The sequence below is a fragment of the Podarcis erhardii genome, assembly GCF_964252035.2.
Source record: "Podarcis erhardii genome assembly, chromosome: 11".
Taxonomy (NCBI): domain Eukaryota; kingdom Metazoa; phylum Chordata; class Lepidosauria; order Squamata; family Lacertidae; genus Podarcis; species Podarcis erhardii.
Window position 1 is genome coordinate 42,238,004 of NC_138501.1, and position 24,035 is coordinate 42,262,038.

The 24,035-nt window shown below is 47.7% G+C and overlaps 1 protein-coding gene across 2 annotated transcripts in view; it reads right to left on the minus strand.

Moving 5' to 3' along the window:
- The window catches only part of PMAIP1 (phorbol-12-myristate-13-acetate-induced protein 1), a 42,305-nt gene extending 18,956 nt beyond the window's left edge, over positions 1-23,349 (minus strand). Inside the window, exon 1 of one of the 2 annotated variants that reach the window (XM_081881743.1) lies at positions 22,962-23,349. In XM_081881743.1, the coding sequence (XP_081737869.1) occupies positions 22,962-22,995 (34 nt within the window). In that variant the 5' untranslated portion in view covers positions 22,996-23,349. Of the gene's footprint in view, positions 1-804; positions 1,137-22,961 lie in introns of those variants that run through there. The other variant, XM_081881744.1, reaches the window with a different exon arrangement.
- Between the last annotated feature and the right edge of the window lie 686 nt (positions 23,350-24,035).

A 24,035-nucleotide genomic window follows, 5' to 3' on the forward strand; every position in this document is an offset into this window, starting at 1 on the left:
CTCAGTCCCAACTGAGTAGGGTTGCCATACATCTTGAAAATCCCGGACATGTCCTATTTTTGTCTGGATTTTTACCTCTTGAAATATGGTAACCCTACAACAGAGGGACACTGCCTTATGATGGTGCAGTCTTTAAATTGTTCAATAAATGTATAAAATAAATAAATAGCAGGCATGGGGGGGGAGGCTAATCTGGTTTGGAACTACAGTAGGGGTCAAAAGGTTAAATTCCCCTTACCCCACCAGACCCGGCTCCCAATCCAGATTACCTCCCTCCGTCCACCATGATGGCAATTTGGGAAAGAAAAATATGGCACTCAAGAACTAAGAATGTGATTAATGCAGCATATAGTTTGGCCCTGAGATCCGAGGAAGGAGCGCAGAGTACAAGCGTAATTCATTGACCTATTTCTGTCTAGGGTGCCATTTGAGAGCCAGTGTGGTGTAGTGGTTAAGACCGGCAGTCTCATAATCTGGGGAACCGGGTTCGCGTCTCCGCTCCTCCACATGCAGCTGCTGGGTGACCTTGGGCTAGTCACACTTCTTTGAAGTCTCTCAGCCCCACTCACCTCACAGAGTGTTTGTTGTGGGGGAGGAAGGGAAAGGAGAATGTTAGCCGCTTTGAGACTCCTTAAAGGGAGTGAAAGGCGGGATATCAAATCCAAACTCTTCTTCTTCTTCTTCTTCATTCCCCAGCCTGGTAGGTCGGTGTGGCGTTTGCCGTTCATTTAGAAAATGTTTGAACAGGGGGAAAAGATAGGGTTAAAAATATAGACCAATAGGAAAGCTGGAGGCGGAGCCTACCTGTGTATAAAAGGGCTTAGCCCGAGGTTTGAGTTGTTGTTGGGAGCTGTTGGTGGCTAGTTGGTTGGTTTTAGTGGGTTGGCTGGTTGGGAAAGGCAGTTGGAAAAGCAGTTGGTAGGCAGTTGGAAATAGACAGTTAGGGCAGGGGGTTCTTGAGTGAGGGGAGGTAGAAGAGATAGAGGGAGGAAAGTAAGACTAAGAAAGTAAAGAGCAACAACGTTTGGAATGCCGTAAAAGTTTGTTTGTGTCTGAAATAAAATACCGTATTTTTCGCCCCATAAGACGCACCAGACCACAAGATGCACCTAGTTTTTGGAGGAGGAAAACAAGAAAAAAAATATTCTGAATCTCAGAAGCCAGAACAGCAAGAGGGATCTCTGCTCAGTGAAAGCAGCAATCCCTCTTGCTGTTCTGGCTTCTGTGATAGCTGGGCAGCCTGCATTCGCTCCATAAGACGCACACACATTTCCCCTTACTTTTTAGGAGGGGAAAAGTGAGTCTCATAGAGCAAAAAATACGGTACACTCTTATTTATTAATTGAGAACCTGACTGAGGCTGAAGTGATTTTACCGGGGAGGACCTGGTTGGTGGCAGCGGATTAGTGGTGTACGGGTCAATAGCCCGTGAGACGACCGGGGGCTCCGTACGAACGCCACAGTCTAGATGTTTTGGACCACAACTCCCATCAGCTGCTCTCCCCGACATCAGGAGTGCAGCGCCACACCAAGTTGTGGGAGTCTGATTTCGAAGTCTAGACATGGTGTGCTGAGAGACTTGCCCAATGGAAGGAAGTTTGTTGTTGGGGGCAAACAGAGAAAATGACATGGAGAAACTGATGAACCAGTGGCCCAAGGTAGAGTCAGATGTGCAAAGCAACTCCACACAAAACAGGTTTACAGATGCAAGCAGAAACAGAGAGCACTCGCCGAGGGTTGCCTCATGAGAGAAAAATGCAATAACATTTACACCTGCCTGTGTCGGGCAAAGGGAGAAAAGGGTTAATTCCCTCATCGTGAGGTCACCACCAGCTCCGTATCTTCAGCGGCAGGGAGGAAGGGAGTCAAGAAAACACAGAAACACAGAATGACTCATTCTAGTCTAAAAATAGACACTATGATGAGAGCAAAGGTGCTGAAATGTGAATAGGAGAAGTGCATTTTGAATTTGTTTGCACTTTCTCAGCTTTGCCTCAAAGAAGGCTTCCTTTCTCTGGAGCTTAAAGCTGTTTTAAATAATAATAATAAATCAGGGTACAGTGGTACCTCGGATTAAAAACTTAATTCGTTCCGGAGGCCCGTTCTTAACCTGAAACTGTTCTTAACCTGAGGTACCACTTTAGCTAATGGGGCCTCCCGCTGCCACGGCGCGATTTCTGTTCTCATCCTGAAGCAAAGTTCTTAACCCGAGGTACTATTTCTGGGTTAGCAGAGTCTGTAACCTGAAGCGTCTGTAACCTGAAGCTTCTGTAACCTGAGGTACCACTGTACATGGGAACTCAAGAAGCAGACCATATCAGTTCTTTGTCCTTCTAGCCCACTCTGGCTGGCAGCAGCTCTCTCGCCTCTCAGGCAGAGTTCTTCCCCATCCTCACCTGCTGCCTGATCGTTGGGAGATGCCAGGTCGTAAAGTGGAACCTTCTACGTGCCAGGCATCTGCTCTATCGCTGAGCTATGGCACATGCCAGGCCACTTATTTGGAAGGATCTGTCAATTTCATTTCTCTCAGTTTCTCAGTTTCTCAATCTTAAATTCATTTTTCCACGTTTTGCAGCAATCTGCTTTAGTAATAATAATAATAAAAAAATAAATCTCAATTTCCCCTAATAAAGACATTTTTTGTATGCAGTTTTGACTATGCAGTCATTTCCCCGATATAATGCATACGTGTGCAATTTTTGTTAGCATCTTCATTTTAATGCAGTGTTTCCCTACTATTTGTGCCATTTAAAAATGCATCGGTCGGTTAGTACTAAAATTGCAAAATTCCATGAAGGGAACTTTTCTCAGCCTGAGGTCCACATTCCTTTCAGGGCAAAATTCTTGGCACCATATGCAACAGGTGGGTGGGGCCACAGATGTATGTCACAACATACCCTCCAAGTGTACTGATTTTCCAGGGACAGTCTCTGAAGTACAGAAGCTATCCTGGCTTGTGATGTGATCCCAGAATGTCCCTGTTTTCCCCACCGATGCTGTTACTGCTGAGTTCCGCAGGGAGGATAAGCCTGTATTTGTCCTGAGCGGTGGCTGTGAGGATGTATCCCATGACCTCTCCTGTCAGCATCGCCCTTGAGCCAGTGCCACCAACTGGACTCATCCACTTCAGCCCCGAATGGGCTAGGCGAGCTGGGTAGCACTTCCAGAGACCACCTTCTGCACAGGAACAGGTCAAAGTGCTGTGGACTCACAGCTTAGAGTTGTGAGCACCGGATTCACTCCAACAAGAAGACAGTCGTCGCACAGCAGAGTATAGCAGAGCATAAACAACTCGGAGAGCAGCTCTGTAGAATATCTTCTTTTATTCTATCTACAACTATAATACACAACTATGTACAGAGCTGAATGAGGTCTAAACGAAAATGCTGAACTGCACTGAGTGTCTGCAGCTGCTCTTAGCAGCAACCTTATCTATACACACGATCTCTCTCTAACACTCAGTCTCTCTCTCTCTCTCTGATGTGAGGCTGGAGCGGAATAAGTAGAGAGCAGAAACCGCCCCCTCCTCTCTAGAGAATCAGCAGAGAACATCAGCAGATTCTTGGATATGGGAGGGGTGAAATCTCCTGTATTTGTCCTGAGCAGTGGCTGTGAGGATGTATCTCGTGACCTCTGCATGGCCTCTCCATGTCAGGATATAGTTCCATTCCACCTTTAGAACAGATGTGTGGAGTTGTTGTGTGCCACATGTCTGTTTACTTCCAGCACAGTCTGCTGGGCACTTCCATCGTATATTGCTTTTGCTATGCTGCTGTTTGCTTGGACACGAAGGGAAGCAGACATGTTTTTCCTTTGTTCCTGATGCTGAATAAATGCCTGTAAATATGCTTACATATGCCTCTGTCCGCCACTTCCGTGGTGAAAAGTTATTCAGTCTGCTGATTAGAGCGTGCTCGGCTTCTGAAGGCTTCTGAGGCTTGAGTTGCTGATTGATGCTGTTCCGAAAACCCGAGTTTGCCTGGCTGCCGGCCGGTGGCTGGAGCCAGCTGGGGGCCTGCCAAATGCCCCCGTCTCCCCGGACGCATCCCAACACTCCATAGCTGTTGCTGCCAGTTACCTCCCTTGGACAGCTTGTAGTTATTGCCCCTTTCTAAAATTTATTTATTGGTGTGTGTTTCTCTTTGTGTAAATCTAGAATAGAATAGAATAGAATAGAATAGAATAGAATAGAATAGAATAGTGTGTGTGCTGTTTCTCATTGGTTTGGTGGCACTCACCCTTCTTCGGATAGGAAATGTTCTGCAGGAGGAAGGACCAGAAATGGGAGTCAAGATGAGAGACGGATAAGGGAGGAGTGGGAATACTTTGGAAAGTATCTAAAGAGGTACAACAGTCAAATAGACTTCTAAGTGGCGATGAACTTATGTGCAGTAGTAAACAACCACTAGGAATTTATGGAGAATTTAATTGGGTTGAACAAAAGGATATGCGGCTTAACAAAGTTCAGCTAGGATGTCGAGGAGGGATGGATGGGGAAGTCTTAAGATGTGATATGAGATGATTAAAAAAGGACTGTAAGATGTATATAATAAATTTTGGAAAATGCATCTATTAAAAAACAACAACGGGGGTCAAGGATGGACAGTTGGAGGGGAATTTCCCTATATTTATCTGAGGGATGTTGGGGAGTATGTTATAAATGTTACTTTAGTTTCTCCACACACAGAGACACACTCACACACCCCTCTTTGTCCACCAGCCACGCAAAAAAAAACCAACACGACCAAAGTCCAAGGTGGAAGTGCTCCAGGAGGGTGCTAAGCAGTGCTGTGGCTAGTAAGGGGGTGTGGCCTAAGGAGACTCCCGTGGGTCAGAGGGAGAGACATGGGGGCCTGAAGTTCCCCAGCCTTGCTCCAGTCTCTACTAAGGGGTGTATTTGATCAGCTACAGCCTCATATTTGCATCCCACAGCTAACTTTGCAATAATGGCTTGAAACACCTTCCTTTATCAGCTCGGAACATGAATCTAGCTTTTAAAAATTTGCTAGGGAAATCGAGTTTCGGAAGCCATAAAGGAGGTGGCACCACTTTGCTACGCCTTGCCCATTGTTGAGCATGGAAATTATTTCCAGAAACGGGGAAAAAACCCCAACGATTAACTATCATGAACAGTATCACGAGGAGACATGTGGTCAAGGGATGGGATGCTGGTACCCACCACAAACAATAGATGCATACACAACGTGTGGCCCCACCCCTTAACTTAAGCAGCATTAAGTTGTCGCTTTTTTTATGGACGGTACTAAAAGGCTACAGGTGGGGAGTCACATGTTTAGATGCTCACCCCTCTGCACCTAGAAATATGGCGTGCCAGGGAGAGGATTTCAGCCTATCCTTCCTGATATGCTGTTTTTCTACATGTGGGGAGTTTAATTTGTGGGAGAGCATTCTAACATGTAGCCTCCCACCTGTAGATCGAAGTGGCCTGGCTCAGGGGAAAATGTGTTTTACTTCCTGATTCTGAGTTCTAGCCTAGAATTCTGCTAATTCATTGTGGTATAAAAGAGGAAGTTTAGTGTACGGAAGAAGTGTGGAAAGAGACTGAACTGTTTTGTCAGGTGATGGCAAAAAGGCTTCGGGGCTCCGCTGCAAATGCATTTTCACTAACTGATGACTCATAGCCGAGTGTGAACTAACTCCACAGAAAGGCATTGTGAGAAGTTGTCCAGGATCAAATTTAGGTGTACATTTAAATCACTATAACACACTTTAAACAGCTATGGATTTCCCCAAAGAATTCTGGGAAATGTAGTTTGTTAAGGGTGCTGAGAGTAGTTAGGAGATTCTTGTTCTCCTCATGGAGCTACAATTCCCATAGGAAGAAGGGTTGATTGTTAAACCACTCTGTAAATTATTGCTCTGTGAGTAGAATGGGGTCTCCTAGCAACACACAGCAGCCTTAACAAACTACAGTTCCCAAGATTCTTTGGGGGAAGCATGACTGTTTAAAGTGGCATGATGCTGTTTTAAATGTGAGGTGCAGGTGTGGACATATGCACGGCACCAATTACACTGTTACCAAATAATCAATATTAATATTCAGAATTCAAATTCAGTTATGTTATAAGCATATACAAGCATAAAGTCTTAAAAGAGAATTTCAAAACGGTACCATTAATATTGAAAGATAAGCAAAACAAGATATGAAAACTAACTCATTTAACAGCCACTGCCTCACTTTGTACAAACTTATTCCCAAATCGGAGTCTCAGAGCAGAGGTACGACCCATCTCTGTCAATGCTTTGAAGGAAAATGCCACAATCACAATTCAGTGCTTCTTATTGGGCTGCCTTTACATCATGACAGGGGGAGGCATTTGTCCAGTCCACAAGTCTGCATTCACGTTGCCAGCACCCACACATTCAGAGGGGTGTGAGAAAAGGAAAGCCCATGCTCAGAGAGCTGTGTTGTATGTAGGCTCCCAGTACGTTTCCGAGCACAATTCAAAGTGTTGGTCCTGACCTTTAAAGCCCCAAACGGCCTCGGTCCTGTCTACCTGAGGGAGCGTCTCCATCCCCATTGTTCTGCCCAGACACTGAGGTCCAGCACCGAGGGCCTTCTGGCGGTTCCGTCGCTGCGAGAAGCTAAGTTACAGGGAATCAGGCAGAGGGCCTTCTCGGTAGTGGTGCCTGCCCTGTGGAACGCCCTCCCACCAGATGTCAAGACAATAAACAACTATTCTACTTTTAAAAGACAACTGAAGGCATCTAGGGAAGTTTTTAATGTCTGATGCTGTATTGTTTTTAATATTCAGTTGGAAGCCGCCCAGAGTGGCTGGGAAAACCCAGCCAGATGGGCAGGGTATAAATAAATTATTATTATTATTATTATTATTATTATTATTATTATTATTATTATGTGGCCCCAGGGTAAGATCTGAAGGCACATGGAGGCACATCACTTCTAAAGACAGACTGTCAGTGGCAGTGTGTCCTGTTTCACCACGTGAAAGGAGACACAGGAAGTGCCGCCTTTCCCTGCCACTGCTGCCACCACAGGCAACGCCCACTTTGCTGCCTCCACTGCTGGTGGAGAAGTGGTGCTGGCCTTGGAGCAAATTTCAGGAAGGATCTCTCTGGAGGGGGTAGGGCACCCATGGGGTGCCGCCTCAGGGCCTTCTGCCACCTGAGGCGGTAGCCTCAACCTGTCCAATGGATGGGCCGGCCCTGAAGCCCATCAAAGATAGGCTTCAATGGTAGTTACTCCCAGGGAAGTATGCAAAGAATTTGTAACCATTTACCTCAGAGAAAGCCCCATTAAAATCAACGAGGAGTTGTGCATAGGATTTATTTTAATTTAAAAAAATAGCTCAAAGGTCCAAATATTTTGCCCCACCACCATCACCTTAAAGTAGCAGCATGACTCATCTCTCTTATTCCATCCCTTCCCCCCGATGAAAAAAATTGTCAACCACATCTGCAGATGTCCTTTTGAGGAACTGAAAAGGCTGAGCACTTCACCTATTATGATATCATGGAATGTAGCAGAAGAGGTGATCTCATAGATACATATATATTCAGGCTTTGAGCAGATTGTGGTTCAGTTCCCCCACCCTCTGGCATCTCATGGTGCTTTGCTTCCTCCAGTGAATGCTGATTTCACCCCTCCACTCCCCCCTTTTTTCCCCACAGGAGCAAATTAAGGTGTTTGTGTTGCATTGCTGGGTTCAGGAAAAGTTCCCAGGCATCTCCCACACCAGCAGGTTGCAAAAGCTCAGTTTTACACTAAGTTGCACCCGTGTCTTTCCACCCCTTAAGGATGTTGTTAACAGACATCTAGAGCTCATAAAACAAACAAACACTAGTATGCATGTTACATGAATGAAGATCATTTTCAACCCAACAGTATACTGCCCCAGTTAATACAAACAAGAAGTCTATTTGATATCAGTGCCAAACACCCATATGAACCCATATCGAAGCCCTTCTCCAGCATGGCCCTACCATTAGGCAGAAAGTGGTGCCTATTACAGGCAGCTGACTTGGGGCAAGCAAATCAGGTGATGTTGACGATGATGATTCTGCCAAGGAAGGGGAGAGACACGTGTGGGATTTTCTGTCTTGGGTACTGTCAGGGGCTCAGGAGCAGAGGCACAGGGAAGATGGGAGATGGAGAGCGAGGGCGAGGAATCAGAGGGCAGTGTAGGAAGAGACAGTGGTCCGAGGGATTCCATAAGCCTCTCCAGCGAATCGGAAGATTCACAGAAGGGAGCGCCAGTGGCCAGGGGTAGGGGGGTCCCAAGGGGAACGCCCCAGGAGCAAGGGGGGAGCAGGGACTCCCAGAGTAGTAGTTGGAGATCAGGACCAGCTTCCCCACCAGAGCAGAGTGGGGGGGAAGGGTCCCAGGCATCGGGACCAGTACTTCCCCCACCAGGGAGAGAAGACGAGGCAGAGCTGACCACGCCTTCCTTGGAGAGTCGTACAACGGAGGGGAGGTCAGATCCGGCCAGTGTCACGGAAGAGGGAAGCAGTGATAGAAGCAGTGTAACGGTTAGGAGAAAGGTCACTGGGTTGGCGCGAGAAGCAAGTTCAAATGTACAGGAGCGCGGGACAGCAGAGAGTGAGGATTGGGAACCGGGTCCTAAAGCACGCCGGAGGCAAGGGGAGGAGCTAAGCGACTCAGCATCGGAAGAGTCAAGGAAGGGCAATGCCCCAGAGGGCAGGAGGACCCAGAGGAGGAGAGAGCAGCGCAGAAGGTGGAGCAGGGCTAGGATCTTAAACTGGTGCGGAAGGGGAAGTGATTCAGATAGGACTTCGCCGATCTAGAGTCTAGACGTAGGGTTGCACGCTCTGGCTTTAAAATGGAAACTATACTTCAATAAAGACTTTTGTACATAATATCAGCCTGGCGTTGGTCCTCTGTGAGCTGGGACCTAGAGGCAGCCCTGACAGTAAGTCCTATCTCAAGAAAAACCTCGCAGCGTGAGTGGACGCAGCGGGGGGCGAAGATTGGTGCTTCGCAAGCTCACGAAAGCAAGACAAGATGACTACCGAAGAACGCATAACAGCCCTGCAAAACGCAGTGACACAACTCAACGCGGAAATTCTTGCATCTAGGAAGAGGGAAGAGGAAGCGGCTACTGCCTGCAAGGATCTGCAAATCAGGTTGGAAACGTTGACTAAACAGGGGGCGCCGGGAACCAGACCAGAGGGAATTGGGCTGGGAAAGAGAGGAGGCAGCCTCGTGTCTCATTTCGATGGGAATCTGCAGCAGTATCCTAACTTCAGAGCAGACGTGGTTTACGCGCTAGAATTGCTGGAGAAGGATTTTAGAGATGAGCGGCAGAAAGTAGGCTTCATATTAACGCATCTTCACGGAGACGCTAAAGCGTGGCTGCGTAATCTGTGGCGAGATAAGGACCCAGCTCTCCAAAATGCGGATGCCTTTCTTAAGGCGATGGACGATTGTTTTCTATCAGCGATAGATGTAGATCTCGCCAGGAAAGAGATACATGGATTAAAACAAGGGAGGGCCACTGTGAGGCAATATCACGCACGCTTTTTTGCATTGGTCAACACGCTGGGATGGGAGAAAAATTCAGCTGCCGTCAGGGACCTTTTTTGGGAGGGGCTGAATGGGGCTGTGAAAGACGAAATCGCAAGGGGGGAGAGACCCCAAAGCACTCAAGAAGTGGTCCAGAGGGCGCTGACGATTGGGGTGCGTCTGGAACAACGTTCCTGGAGCAAAGACGAAGGAAGTTGGGGACGCACGCCAGCAAGAGCACCTCCTTTCTTTCCCAGGGACACAACGCGCGCTCAATCCACGCCTCCGCTGGGAGGGGGAGAGGAGCCGATGGAGATAGGTGGTGCCAAGGCTCAGTCAGCAGCCAGAGCCCTAACGCCGGGAGCAGTCAAAATGAAGCCTAGAGGGAACAGGAAGTGTTACATCTGCGACAGTGCTCAGCACATGGCGAAAGAGTGTCCCCAGAGGCTGCACAAGCACACTGCAGTCTCAGCGACGATTACAGAAGCAGTTCAGCAAAATGTACCACAGCAGGGAAACGACGGAGTCTGGCTGGAATCATAGGCACTGGGGCCCAGCCAGACGAGTCAGTGAAGCAGTCCCCAGGGATCTTACAGCCCACAGACTCCCTCCCACCCAAACCAGTGGTGCAGCTCACCGCAGCGCTCCAGCTTCCCAATGGGCTCACCATGAAAATCCCCATTACCATTGACTCTGGCAGCAATGCAGACTTTATAGGAGTGGATTTCATCAAGCAACATGGCATAGCGCTCCTGCCTGCCACGATGCCCCTGAAAGTAGTGACAGTCGACGGCAGAGAGCTACTGGGGGGACAAGTGCTACAGCAAACACCACCAATGGTGATGTGAATTGGAAACCACCGCGAAGTCATCAGCTTCAATGTTACACACCTGTCAGACACACCCATAGTGTTGGGCATGAGTTGGCTGGACCGGCACAGTCCGGCATTAGCATGGTACCAGCGCCAATTGACTTTCAGCTCCTCCTACTGCGCAGCAAACTGCATACTGCCCACCCAGGAAGATGAGGGGCCGGAAGATGGGCCACAGTTACACTTGGGCATGCTGCAAGCGGTACCCGACAAGTACAGAGACTTTTTGGAGGTTTTCTGCGAGAAGGAGGCGGACAAGCTACCCCCCCACAGACCATACGACTGCAAGATTGACCTCCTGCCGGGGGCGACGCTGCCGACGGGAAAACTGTATTCCATGTCTGAAGATGAACTGCAGGAACTCAGGGAGTTCATAGACCTCAACTTGAAGCGGGGATTCATCCGGGAGTCCAAAGCAGTGGGGGGCAGCCCCGTGTTTTTTGTGAAGAAAAAAGACACGCCCCAAAAGAGGCTTGTAGTTGATTTCAGAATTTTGAATTCGAAAACCAAGCCCACAGCCTTCCCCATGCCCAAGATCGATGACCTCCTGGCGACGGTGAGGAAGGGTCGCATCTTTACCAAGTTGGATCTACGCGGAGCGTACAATCTCATACGCGTGCGGGAGGGCGACGAGTGGAAGACGGCCATGTTTACGCCGCTAGGCACCTATGAATATAGAGTTATGCCTTTTGGATTACAAAATGGTTCCCACTGTTTTCAAGCCTTCATGCACCACGTCTTAGCGGGTCTCCTCTACAAGAAGTGCGTCTGCTTCCTGGACGACATCCTGATCTTCTCGGAGTCGCAGGAGGCCCACGAGAGAGATGTCAAGGAAGTCCTGCAGAGGCTGAGAGAGCACAGGCTTTATGCCAAGCTGGAGAAGTGCCAGTTCGACGTGACGGAGGTGGCTTTCCTGGGCTACAAGCTGTCCGACAAGGGACTCGCCATGGACAGCGCCAAGGTCCGCTCGGTGCTGGACTGGAAGAGCCCGCGCAATCGGAAGGAGGTCCAGAAGTTTGTCGGCTTTGCCAACTTTTATCGCAAGTTTATCAAGGGTTTCGCTATGCAGACGGCGGCCATCACCGACACCCTCAGCTCCAAGAAGAAGAAGTTCATCTGGACGGAGCAGGCGGAGCAGTCCTTTCAGAAGCTCAAGCGTCTCTTCGCGTCCGAAGAACAACTACTACATGTGAACCCCAGCAAACCCATGAGGGTTGAGACGGACGCCTCAGACAGAGCCGTGGGGGCGGTCCTGTTGCAGCGAGACCACCAAGGGGACTGGAGGCCGTGCGCTTTCTACTCCAGGAAACTCAGCAAGTCGGAGCAGAACTACACCATCTGGGACAGAGAGTTGCTAGCCGTTCATGCAGCATTCAAGGCGTGGCGGCACTTCCTCATCGGAGCCAAACACACAGTGCAGGTCCGCACGGACCATAAGAACTTGGAGTACTGGCGCACGGCGAGCTTCCTAAACCAGAGACACATCCGCTGGGCGGAGTTCTTTGCAGATTTCGACTTCAAGATAGAATACATCCCAGGAGACAGCAACATCATGGCGGATGCGCTGTCCAGGAAGCCGCAGTATCTCGAGGCAGAGGCACCGGCGGCAGCCAAGCACATTTTCGCACCGAAAGCGTGGGCATGCGCCTCAGCCACGGTGGACCTGGACGCAGTACGTCGCGCGCTGCAGACAGACTCCTTTGCACGATCCAAGATGGAGGAGGTGCGAAGCGGCAAGGCGAAGGACGACGAGTTTCAGATACGCGACGGACTGCTCATCCGCAAAGGGGCCCTCTACGTGCAGGGAGACGACCTCCGCGCGAAGGTACTGCAGCAATTACACGACGCACCCAGCGCTGGGCACTTCGGCAAAGAGAAGACGGTGGAACTAGTAGCCAGAGACTTTTGGTGGCCCAAGATGAGGGGGGAAGTCGCGGATTACGTCACGAGGTGCGACACATGCCAAAGGGCCAAACCGGTGCACAAGCCGCCGGCGGGATTGCTGGAACCGCTACAGACGCCCCTCGAGCCGTGGGAGAAAGTGGCCCTGGACTTTGTCACAGATCTGCCCAGCTCGCGAGGCAAGACAGCGGTACTCGTGGTAGTAGACTTGTTCACCAAGATGGCCCACTTCATTCCTTGCGCGAAGGTGGCCACAGCGGAACAGATGTGATGTTCATAGACCACATGTTCAAGGTGCACGGCCTACCACGGTCTATCCTGTCCGACCGGGGGCGCCAGTTCATCTCAAGTTTCTGGCAGAAGCTGATGGGCATCCTGAACGTCAAGGTCAACCTATCGTCGGCAAGACACCCGCAGACCAACGGACAAGCGGAGAGGGTCAACGCCATCATGCAGCAGTACCTGAGATGCTACGCGAACCAGCAGCCCTCGACCTGGGTGGACTATCTGCCGCTGGCCGAGTTTGCCTACAACAACACGAAACACGTGTCCACGGGGGTGACACCGTTTTTCGCCAACAATGGGCGGCATCCCAGGACCTTCCCGAGTTTAGAGAAAGTGGGGGAGGGGGAACCGCAGGGAGCTGAGAACTTGGCAGCGGAGTTACAGGAGGTCCACGAACAGCTCCGAAGGCAGTTGGAGCTAGCTAAACACGCTTACAAAATGCAGGCAGACCGACACAGGAGAGTTGGGGAGGACATCCGGGTGGGGGACTGGGTCTGGTTAGCAGCCCAGGCAGTGCCGGCCAGATCGTTAGCTAAAAAGAAGCTCGGACACAAGCAGCTAGGCCCTTACCAAGTCGAGGCACAGATCAACCCAGTGGCCTTCCGGTTGACACTCCCAGAGGGATCCAGAATGCATCCGGTCTTTCATAGATCGGTGCTCACGCCCTACAAGGCACCTCACAGGTTCCAGGCACCAGGGACTGCCCCCAGCCCGCTCAGAGACGCACCCACACAGGGGGGGCCGCCGAGGGCGGAGCCGATCAACGAGGCCACAGAGATTTTAGACTCGAGATGGGGGGAGGAAGGGATTGAATATCTCCTCGCCAGAGAAGACACCCCAGCCAGCGCCAACAGGTGGGTACCGGACTATGCAGTGGAGGAGCAATGGCTCAAGGACGAATTCCATGCACTTTTCCCGCACAGACCCATGCCGGCAGATTATTTCGACGAATATCTTTTCACACCCACACTCTCCACCAGCACGTTCCAGGGTTTCTCTTCAGCTGAAGAGTCGTCACCGGAGACTAGCTCCCCAGAGGGGTCCCTCTCAGGGTTTGGCACAGGAGGATCTTATTGGTGGGAGGATCAGCCTGAGGTGGGCTGGCGCAGAGATCTGCTGAGAGGACCATGGCACGCAGTGTCACCCCAAGTGACAGGGGAAGTGGGGGTCACGGGCGAGTTGGGGGTAGATCCAGGTTTCGAGGACACCTCCCAAGAGATGGAAGCAGAGGAGATCGCCGTTGACGAGACAATGGAGGACTTCCCGGACTTATCCGGCTGGCGACACGCCACGGGGGAAGAACTGTGCCCCGCACTCACCCCCACGACATTGGAGCACCCAGAACCCACTCCGGGAGAAGGGGAGGGGGGAAGGGGGGGCTTCGAGGGGGGGATGGATGTCAGGGGCTCAGGAGCAGAGGCACAGGGAAGATGGGAGATGGAGAGCGAGGGCGAGGAATCAGAGGGCAGTGTAGGAAGAGACAGTGGTCCGAGGGATTCCATAAGCCTCTCCAGCGAATCGGAAGATTCACAGAAGGGAGCGCCAGTGGCCAGGGGTAGGGGGGTCCCAAGGGGAACGCCCCAGGAGCAAGGGGGGAGCAGGGACTCCCAGAGTAGTAGTTGGAGATCAGGACCAGCTTCCCCACCAGAGCAGAGTGGGGGGGAAGGGTCCCAGGCATCGGGACCAGTACTTCCCCCACCAGGGAGAGAAGACGAGGCAGAGCTGACCACGCCTTCCTCGGAGAGTCGTACAACGGAGGGGAGGTCAGATCCGGCCAGTGTCACGGAAGAGGGAAGCAGTGATAGAAGCAGTGTAACGGTTAGGAGAAAGGTCACTGGGTTGGCGCGAGAAGCAAGTTCAAATGTACAGGAGCGCGGGACAGCAGAGAGTGAGGATTGGGAACCGGGTCCTAAAGCACGCCGGAGGCAAGGGGAGGAGCTAAGCGACTCAGCGTCGGAAGAGTCAAGGAAGGGCAATGCCCCAGAGGGCAGGAGGACCCAGAGGAGGAGAGAGCAGCGCAGAAGGTGGAGCAGGGCTAGGATCTTAAACTGGTGCGGAAGGGGAAGTGATTCAGATAGGACTTCGCCGATCTAGAGTCTAGACGTAGGGTTGCACGCTCTGGCTTTAAAATGGAAACTATACTTCAATAAAGACTTTTGTACATAATATCAGCCTGGCGTTGGTCCTCTGTGAGCTGGGACCTAGAGGCAGCCCTGACAGGTACCGAAATAACTTGGATGGCCTTGGGTAAGAGCTGGGTGGGGTGGAGCTGATGTGTTAGCTTCCCAGCAGGTCACTGTTGTTTACCACGGGAGGGAGGGTTGAGATGGGCAGGGAGGTCAGTAGGTTGCTAACACACCAGCGGAGCCAACTGAACATTCCCAACAATGCATTTGCACTGTGCCAACCTTCTCACCACCTGGCAAGCTGCTTCTGGTAGTACGGGCCTTGAAATGGACATCATTTGCTGTGTTGGGCTGGCCTTGTTCTCTAACCCACACCCCCCCCATCTAACACTCCTAGCTCAGTGTTATGATGGGAGGAGCAGACACACGTCCAGGCAACCCCACCTTCTGCCAATTATTCTGTTCTCAACAGCTTCCAGCCAGATATGTATAACTGAGCATTATGGCCATCTCTTGCTGTTTGTACTCATAGCAGCTGGTACTGTGCCTTTGCACATTTTGGTAGTTCAGTGAACACACATAGGTTTCTCTTTCAGACTTTCCACTCAATGTGCAGATCTCCAGAGGGTTCAATGTGTGGAGCTCCAGTAGAGAAAGTGATGTTGGGAGCAGCACACAGAGCCGTATTTCCCCACCATGCATGGGGAAGCCTAATTGCCAATGAACACGGGACCTTTGGCCCTGAACTACAAATCCCATCAGCCCCAGCAAGCATGGCCAATGCCCAGGGATGTAATTCAGCAACATCTGGAATTACAAATTTCCAAAGGTTTCCCACACTGGCTGCAATGTGTGAAGGTACTTGCAGATATAATAATGTTACGAAAGTCAGGTGCCTGTCAGGAGCTCAGCCTACACTCGAGTAGGATCCTGGCAGAGACACATGCCCAACTGGCATGTGCTCTTCCTCCTGGTCGATCTTTCGGGAGCTTCAAAAGCTTTCTTCTGCCCAAACATCACAGCAACCGATGCCAACAGACACCGGCACACTTAGGGATCCGCAGAGTCTCTGCAAGTTGCGTAACAGACCTCAGCAACTCAGCATTTTGGCTAATCTACTTTATTTACATATAAACACACACAGAGCACTGCAACATGGCTCCCTCTCTCTCTAGCATCAGAGAGCAAAGAGAAAAAGAGAAAAAGAACAAAGGATAATAGTCCCACTTCACGGAACACAGTAACACAAACATCCTGTCTCCATCACTTCCCACTCTGTGGAGTCAAATCATATACCATCATGTGAAAGACAACAATCCCATGACTGCAATCATGGAGCAGGAATTCTAACAGTGCCCACCCCTCCATCTCTGCTGAGCGGTAACAAGATTTCAGGGGGTTCCAGGCACTCAAGGTCTACATTCCTTTGGAGAATTGAGACATAGCAGAAACTCTCATAACTTTAAGAAATAGGGTTTATTCACCTATTTACACCTTCAGTCTGCATGGATGGAGTCCAGATCTCACAGCATGACATCTCTCCCAGCCTGCCTTCAGCCAGCCTGCCCAAAATGGAGCCCAGTCTTTCTTCTCCCCTCCTTCTCCTCAGTACACTTTGTTCTAAATCGGGGTGCCCAAACTTTTTCAAAGAGGGCCAGATAACATGTGTGAGGGCCGACCAAACTTGTTGACCTTTTTTTTAGGATTGAAATTATTGAGCTTTTTTAAGATTGAACTTTGCGGGGGGGGGGTACCCCAACCGACCAGTAGACCAAATTAGGCCCCCCAAACTGACTTTGGGCATGCCTATCACAAACATACACCTCATTACCATGGCAACAGAGGCCCATAATTCCTCTCAGGTGGACTATCAACTATTTGGTTCTGTTAATGCCTCTCTCCCAGGCCCTGGCTTGGAAAAAAAAATCTTAGCCTGTAATTTTTCATTGACTTCCCTTCAGTTCTCCAAATAATCGAATTTATTAATTTCTAGGGTTTGGTGGGGAGGGGGGTTTCCCCACCAAATCAATAACAACAATAATCAGAAGTATGTGAAGAACTTTCCCCATCAAATGCTGTGAAAAGTGATGAAGTGAAGTCACCTAGGCATTGCTTCATTGGGCAATCTGATTATGTGCCAAGCAGGGAGAAGAAATCTTCCACAACTGCTGAAATGTAAAAACTGTGTGGATTCATAGTAAGAGAAGACAGGAAATGTGGGTGTGTTGAAACAGTCAGAGATTACTCAGCATTAAAGAAGTATTCAACAACAATGGTACAATCTTTAATTTTGTAAATAAACTTTGTTGGACTTTAACTTCCTGTACCTGACACAACAACATGCAAATGTGTGTTGCCCAGTATCCTTCCATTCCTTTGATGCTGCCCCTTCACTCATTAAGCAGGGTTAATTGTGACAGGCTTTTGCTATCAGTAAACAAGTCTTTGGTAGCTACTCTTATTTTCCTGCTCATCAGGGATCCTGAGATGGTTTTCTTGAAACGAAAACTGTTATCTGGAGACAGGATGTTGTGGCAATCATACATGACCAACGTTCACTTCAGGGTAAACTCTCAGGGTGGGGACCTGGCTGTACCACTCTAGAGTGTTTGAGAATAGATTTTTATGTCCTTTGAATAGGTATTTTTTAAAATAAGCATATATTTTGCTTCCTTTCCTCTGTCCTCCCAGGCAGCATTTTGCTGCCGTGTTCTTAGAAAATATCTTGTCCAGAATTGTCTGTCTTCCATGTAGACATGGGCCAATCTGCCCATTTTAGTTCCTCATCCCCCCCCCCATTTTAAGTTCAGTTTTTCACATTTCCATATCAGTTGTGTGCATTTTTTTCAAGTCCTCATTAGAATTCATCACCATTTTAGTGTCAATTTCTCCCGATATATCATTATTCTTAATTATTAAATTTTTATACCATCCTTCATCTGAAGACCAGAGGGCAGTAAACACATTCTTATATACACATTTTCCTAAGATACACATTTTGCAAAAGCATTTCTCTGTAAAATAATATTTTTTGCAGGTTATTTTCACCAATATGTGCATTTTTCTGGGTGCTTTACCCAGCTGTGTGCACTTTTGTGTACTTGACTTGACTGCAGAACTCATTGCAAAATTCAGAGAAGTGTACATTTCAAAGGACAGCTCCATTTCCATTCTCATATTATTTCAGAAAGTGAAATAGATTCACCTTTAAATGCAGACTGAATCAGATTCCTCCCCAGTACCTATCTTCATGTTTGAAAGACAAAAGCCTTCTTTAGGCGTTTGGTGAATTTCAGAAGAGGGGGAGATGACTAACCTGAGTGCATTTATTATATGTGAAGAGAGCATCTGCGTACACACAATATATGCAGAGGAAACCCTTGCAAACAACCCTTTTGTCATTCTGGAAAGGTGAGCTATACAGAAGCACAGGTGACATGGCAGAAGTTTATAAAACTATGCAGTGCATGGAGAAAGTGGATAGAGATAAGTTTTTTCTCCCTCTCTCGTAACAGAAATCACAAACATCCAATGAGGCTGAATGTTGGAAGATTCAGGTCAGATAAAAGTAAGTGTTAGAATTCCTGATCTATGATTGCAGTCATGGGATTGTTGTCTATCATATGATGGTGTATGTTTTGACTCTACAGAGTGAGAAGTGACAGAGACAGGATGTTTGTGTTACTGTGTTCCGTGAAGTGGGACAATTGTCCTTTATTCCTTTTCTCTTTGCTGTCTGATGCTAGAGAGAGAGGGAGCCATGTTGCAGTGCTCCATGTGTGTTTATATGTAAATAAAGCAGATTAGCCAAAATGCTGAGTTGCTGAGGTCTGTCACGCAAGCTGCAAAGACTCTGCGGATCCCTGAGTGTGCCGATGTCTGTTGGCATCGGTCGCTGTGATGTTTGGGCAGAAGAAAGCTTATGAAGCTCCCGAACGATTGACCAGGAGGAAGGGAACATGCCAGTTGGGCATGTGTCTCTGCCAGGGTCCTACTCGAGTGTAGGCTGAACGCCTGACAGAAAGTCCTTCATGCATTGCATAGTTAAACCATGGAACTCATTGCCACAGGAGGCAGTGATGGCTGCCAGCTTAGATGGCTTTAAACAAGGATTCAACACGAAGGAAAAAGCTATCAATGACTTCTGGCCTGGATGGCTATGTTCTGCCTCCACCGTCAGAGGCAGTAAGGCTTCTGAACCAGAAGCTTTTTTATTGGGTACTGTTAAGTTGTGGGTGAACATATCAGACGACACAGCAATTCTTCAAACAGCTCTTGTTTATTCACAGGCCAGAACAGAACTGAACTGAAGGGTTCAGCCAGCCTGCTTATATAGAGCTCCAGTACAACACAACTGTAACAATTTTCTAAAACTATCCAATCACTGAATGTCACTTTCGATCCCTTATTTGCATAACTACCTACAGTATCCCCCTGCTGGCCCAGGGTGAGAACTTCAGTACATAACAGGTACAGTGGGTATAGAGATACCAAGACAAGATAAAATATTGTTCTTATATATTGTTCTTATCTTTGTTAGCCCAAAGATGGAAACAACAGGAGTTACCAACAAAAGAAGAGTGGCAGGTGAAGCTGATGGGTTTTGCAGAACTGGCGAAACTGACGGGAAGAATTCTGAACCAGCGAGACCAAGCATTCCAAAAGGACTGGAACAAATTCACATTATATTTGAAAGATAACTGTAAGCAATTAACATCATTAGCAGGTTTATCTGAAGATCTGTAAGATGAAATTGCTCCCTATTCAGGCTGAGTAATATAACATTTTAGGTAATGATACAACAAGGATAGGAAATGAAGCGAAATGTAAAGATGTAAAGTTTAATTTTGAAAACCACCAGACGGGAGGGAGGGAGGTCGTTAGGCTCGGTTGAGCCAGAGAGATAAAATAAGAGGGTATGATGTTATGTAATGTGATTATATGTAAAACCAATAAAAATCATTTCTAAAACAGAGGGAGTAATGCTTCTGAATAAGAGTTGCTGGAAGCCATGATGCGAGGAGTGCTGTTCTGCTAGGGTTAATCCAGCAGGACTCTTCTTATATGCTCATACAGTGGTACCTCGGGTTACATACGCTTCAGGGTACAGACGCTTCAGGTGACAGACTCCGCTAACCCAGAAATAGCACCTCGGGTTAAGAACTTTGCTTCAGGATGAGAACAGAAATCGTGCTCTGGCGGTGCGGTGGCAGCGGGAGGCCCCATTAGCTAAAGTGGTGCTTCAGGTTAAGAACAGTTTCAGGTTAAGAACAGACCTCCAGAACGAATTAAGTACGACACCAGAGGTACCACTGTATTCCAAGGATCTTGGTCAGATATGTGCCTCTCCCAACATCACACAGAGACAGAAACATGCCTTCAGTCATTTCACGTCCCTAGATTATTTTCAGAATCTGCATAGAGAAGTGAAACTCTGGAATGAACTCAGCGTCACGTACCTATTTTTCTTTTCGTACCTTCCTTGTGATGCTGTTTAGATGCAAGATAACAAATTAGCTGTGAGACTTTGCTCCCTTCTCGGGGCTGAGGTTTCTACAAAACTTCCTCTAATTGGAATTGACTGAGTCTCCTAGCAGGTCACCTGGTAATCACTCATGACTTTCTTAAAACACAAAGAAAAAAGGAAGAGGTCAGTCACAACCAGTCTGATAGCCAATCTCTAACTAAGGGCCTTTCCAGCAGATCATATATTTTGGTTTCTAGAAGAAAATCAAAGCGTTACTCATTTGTTGCACAACATCCAACCATCTTTCCTCAAGGAAGTGACTCTAAGTCATCTAATGTCGTTTGTGTACCACAAAGAAAGCACCGTAAATGTGCAGTTATGGCTATGACCTTTGTTTCATTACTAGTGGCCAAGGTGTAAGTTTTTGGTTTGTGAATAGGTTTAAATGAAAACAGTAACAAAGGGGAAATAGGAAGGTCCTTTGAAGGGAAAGGGCTGGAGAAGGGGGAAGGAATTATAAAGGGAGGCAAAAGATTGTTGTCATAAAAGCAAAGTCGGAATTGAAATGAAGGGGAGAAGAGAGAAAAGCTGTAATAATAATAATAATAATAATAATAATAATAATTTATTATTTGTACCCCGCCCATCTGGCTGGGTCTCCCCAGCCACTCTGGGCAGCTTCCAACAAAGATTAAAAATACATTAAAATGTCATACATTAAAAACTTCCCTAAACAGGGCTGCCTTCAGATGTCTTCTAAATGTCAGGTAGTTGTTTATCTCTTTGACATCTGGTGGGAGGGCGTTCCACTGGGTGCCACTACTGAGAAGGCCCTCTGCCTGGTTCCCTGTAGCTTTGCTTCTTGCAGTGAGGGAACGACCAGAAGGCCCTCGGCGTTGGACCTCAGTGTCTGGGCAGAACGATGGGGGTGGAGACGCTCCTTCAGGTATACTGGGCCGAGGCTGTTTAGGGCTTTAAAGGACAGCACCAACACTTTGAATTGTGCTCGGAAATGTACTGGGAGCCAATGTAGGTCTTTCAAGACCGGTGTTATATGGTCTCAGCGGCCGCTCCCAGTCACCAGTTTAGCTGCTGCATTCTGAAGGAAGAAGTATATATAGGAGGAAGAAGTGAAAAGATCAGAGAGGAGCAACAAAAGAATTCAGCCATTTGGTGGCTGGGTGGGGTAGAGAGAAGAACGTGAAAGGGGAAGGGCAGAAGAAATTACCAGAGATGGATAAACGTATTTTGAGAGGCATGAGGGTGGGAAAGAGAAATTTAAAAGAATTTTTTTTCTTCACACAGTGTCTCTGGATCAGCACATGCTGCCTAAAATGAGGAGGCTGAGTCTCAATACCTCTTGAGCAAATGCCTGAATTTAGCTTGAAGAAAAGCTGATCCTAGCTTACAGTACAAGGGAAATGCTGAACTAACAGGGAGGATAAGAGGAGATATGGTACAAAAAGTGAATTAGGAGTGGGAATACATCAAAATTTATGTGGAAAAAGTAGAATTTCCGACAGATACTGAGTGAATCCAGAAAATGGTTAGAGTGAAAGGAGAGTAAAGTTAATAAAAAAAGAAGAGATTAAAGAAATAATGAAATGCGTTTAAGCTCGTTGGAAAAATAAAGTAGCGTAAACTAGAACGGCTAGAAGTCAAGTCACTTAGTGGGCGTCCGTATGGGGCAGGTGTGTAGGTATGTTGATATGTATAGTATAGGTAGGTATTATATAGAGTAATGTAGGTATGTTTTATGTTATGAAAATTAGGTAGTGTGTTGTGTACGTGTATTGTGTAAATGTATATATATATGTGTTTTATATGTTAAAGAAAGAAAGAAAGAAAGGAAGGAAGGAAGGAAGGAAGGAAGGAAGGAAGGAAGGAAGGAAGGAAGGAAGGAAGGAAGGAAATGCTGTGGCAAAGAATTCTGAAATTTTGAAAAACGGATTGAGGTGTGTCCCTTCTCACTCCTGGCTGTTTTTGCCTATTTGAAGAAAACTCTGGCACTTGGAGACAAAGGACGATGTGTTATTCTGGTCACCCAGCACCCAGCCAGCTGCATAGACTGGTAGGCTGAAGGTGTCCCCAAGGGGAAAGGTTTAAGCTCCATGACAGCAAAAGGAGCAATTCTTCCTTATGGGAGATTGCACAAGGACATTCTGCAAACAGAAGGAAGCATTTCAGGGATTTACCCTCAGAAGCTAGCTGGTAGCTCAGTGGAAAAGAGCCTTCTAATGGGAAGTAACATGATATAGGTTTGAGTCATGTTGAAATGACCCCTGTAAGGCAATGTGTTCAGTTGGGGCTTCTCCAAACAACAGATTCTAAAGGGGGAAAGTCGAAGGAGGGAGAAGTTCTAAAACCCAAATCTCTCACTAGGATGGGTGGATCTGGAAGTTTCAGTTTTTGCCAGTTTCTCATTTTTCAAGTCTTATGTTCAGTTCTCAACATTTCCACATCAGTTTGCTTTTTTTAAAAAAAAATGTCCTCATAAAAACCTATCAGTGTGTAAGTGTGAATTGCTTCCAATATACATATTTTTACAGGCAGCTTTGCCTAACATACCCATTTTCGCAAATCTATTTCCCCCAATACAATGCATTTTTGAATGCTGTTTTCAGTGATGTCGCGCATTTTCATGCACACTGCTCTGCAAAATTCAGAGGATTTCGAAGGATGGTTCATGTGTTGTTCAGAAATTTGCAAATTAGGTCATTTCTCCTTTAGGTACAAGCAGAGTTGAACTCCACCCCACATCCCTTGTGTTTAGGGATCCGTAAATAACGTGGTCATATAACTCACCTGGCCCATGTCGGAGATTGCGCTGGAATGTCATATCCAGCACCTGTTTGTTTTGCTCTCCTAGGCCGCCGCGTCTCTGATGCTACATGGAAGAATGAGTCATGAATGTTTGGCCAGCAATAGCAAGGGGTGGAGTCGAGTGCTTGGTGTTTATTTACAAGGTGGCTGTGCGGTGACAAGCTTACCTGCATTTGAGAGGTCAACAGCCTGCTTTTCTGCAACAAGCGTCCTTGCTGAGGCTGAGAGGTGGACTCTAGCTCAGAGGTAGAGCAGCTGCAGTTCAACCCCTGACATCTGCAGGTAGCTGTGGGAATATCTCTGGTCTGAAACCCTGGAGAGCCAGCGCCAGGCTGAATACATAATACTGTTCTAGGGTTGTGGCGGGTGTCAGTCTGGATAGGCCTTGGCTGGGGAGGGCGGGGTATAAATAAAAATTATTATTATTATTATTATTATTATTATTATTATTATTATTATTGGTGTGGACCCCTTCCAGGCCTGTGATTCTGCATCCGGTGAGGCTCAAAATCTAGAAGTAGCTGTTGAACCATCCAGACCAGTTTCGGATTCCCCATACTCTTTTTTGTTTGTTTGTTTTGTTTTGTTTTGTTTATTATTAAAGATTTTCTTGATTTACAGAAATATGTGCAATGTCTCTCGTATTTTTTCCATGTAACATTTTTACAAATCAGTTTCATTTGTTGAGACATTGGGAAGAAAAAGGGTGGGGGGGGGGGAAGATGGGTGGGGGTGGGGTGGGGTGGCGATGTTTCTATTTTGCTTAATGTATGTGGGGTTTGGTGTCAGCGTTGTTTGTGCAGGTTCTCTGCTGTTCACTTGTCTTCCTTTGGTGGTGAGAGAGGTTGGAGTTGGCCTAGGGTGTGATTGTTTGTTTGTGATTGGCTGTGGTGATCTTTGTTTTCATGTGTGAGTGGGGTGGGTGGGTGTTTTGGGTCAGGTTACCCATATTGATTTGTATGCTGTGGATTCCCCATACTCTGAAAATCTGAAAAGGAGAGCTACATCAATTGCATAGGGAATCTCTTTGGAACAAGCCAGTATAGAAAACTAGGG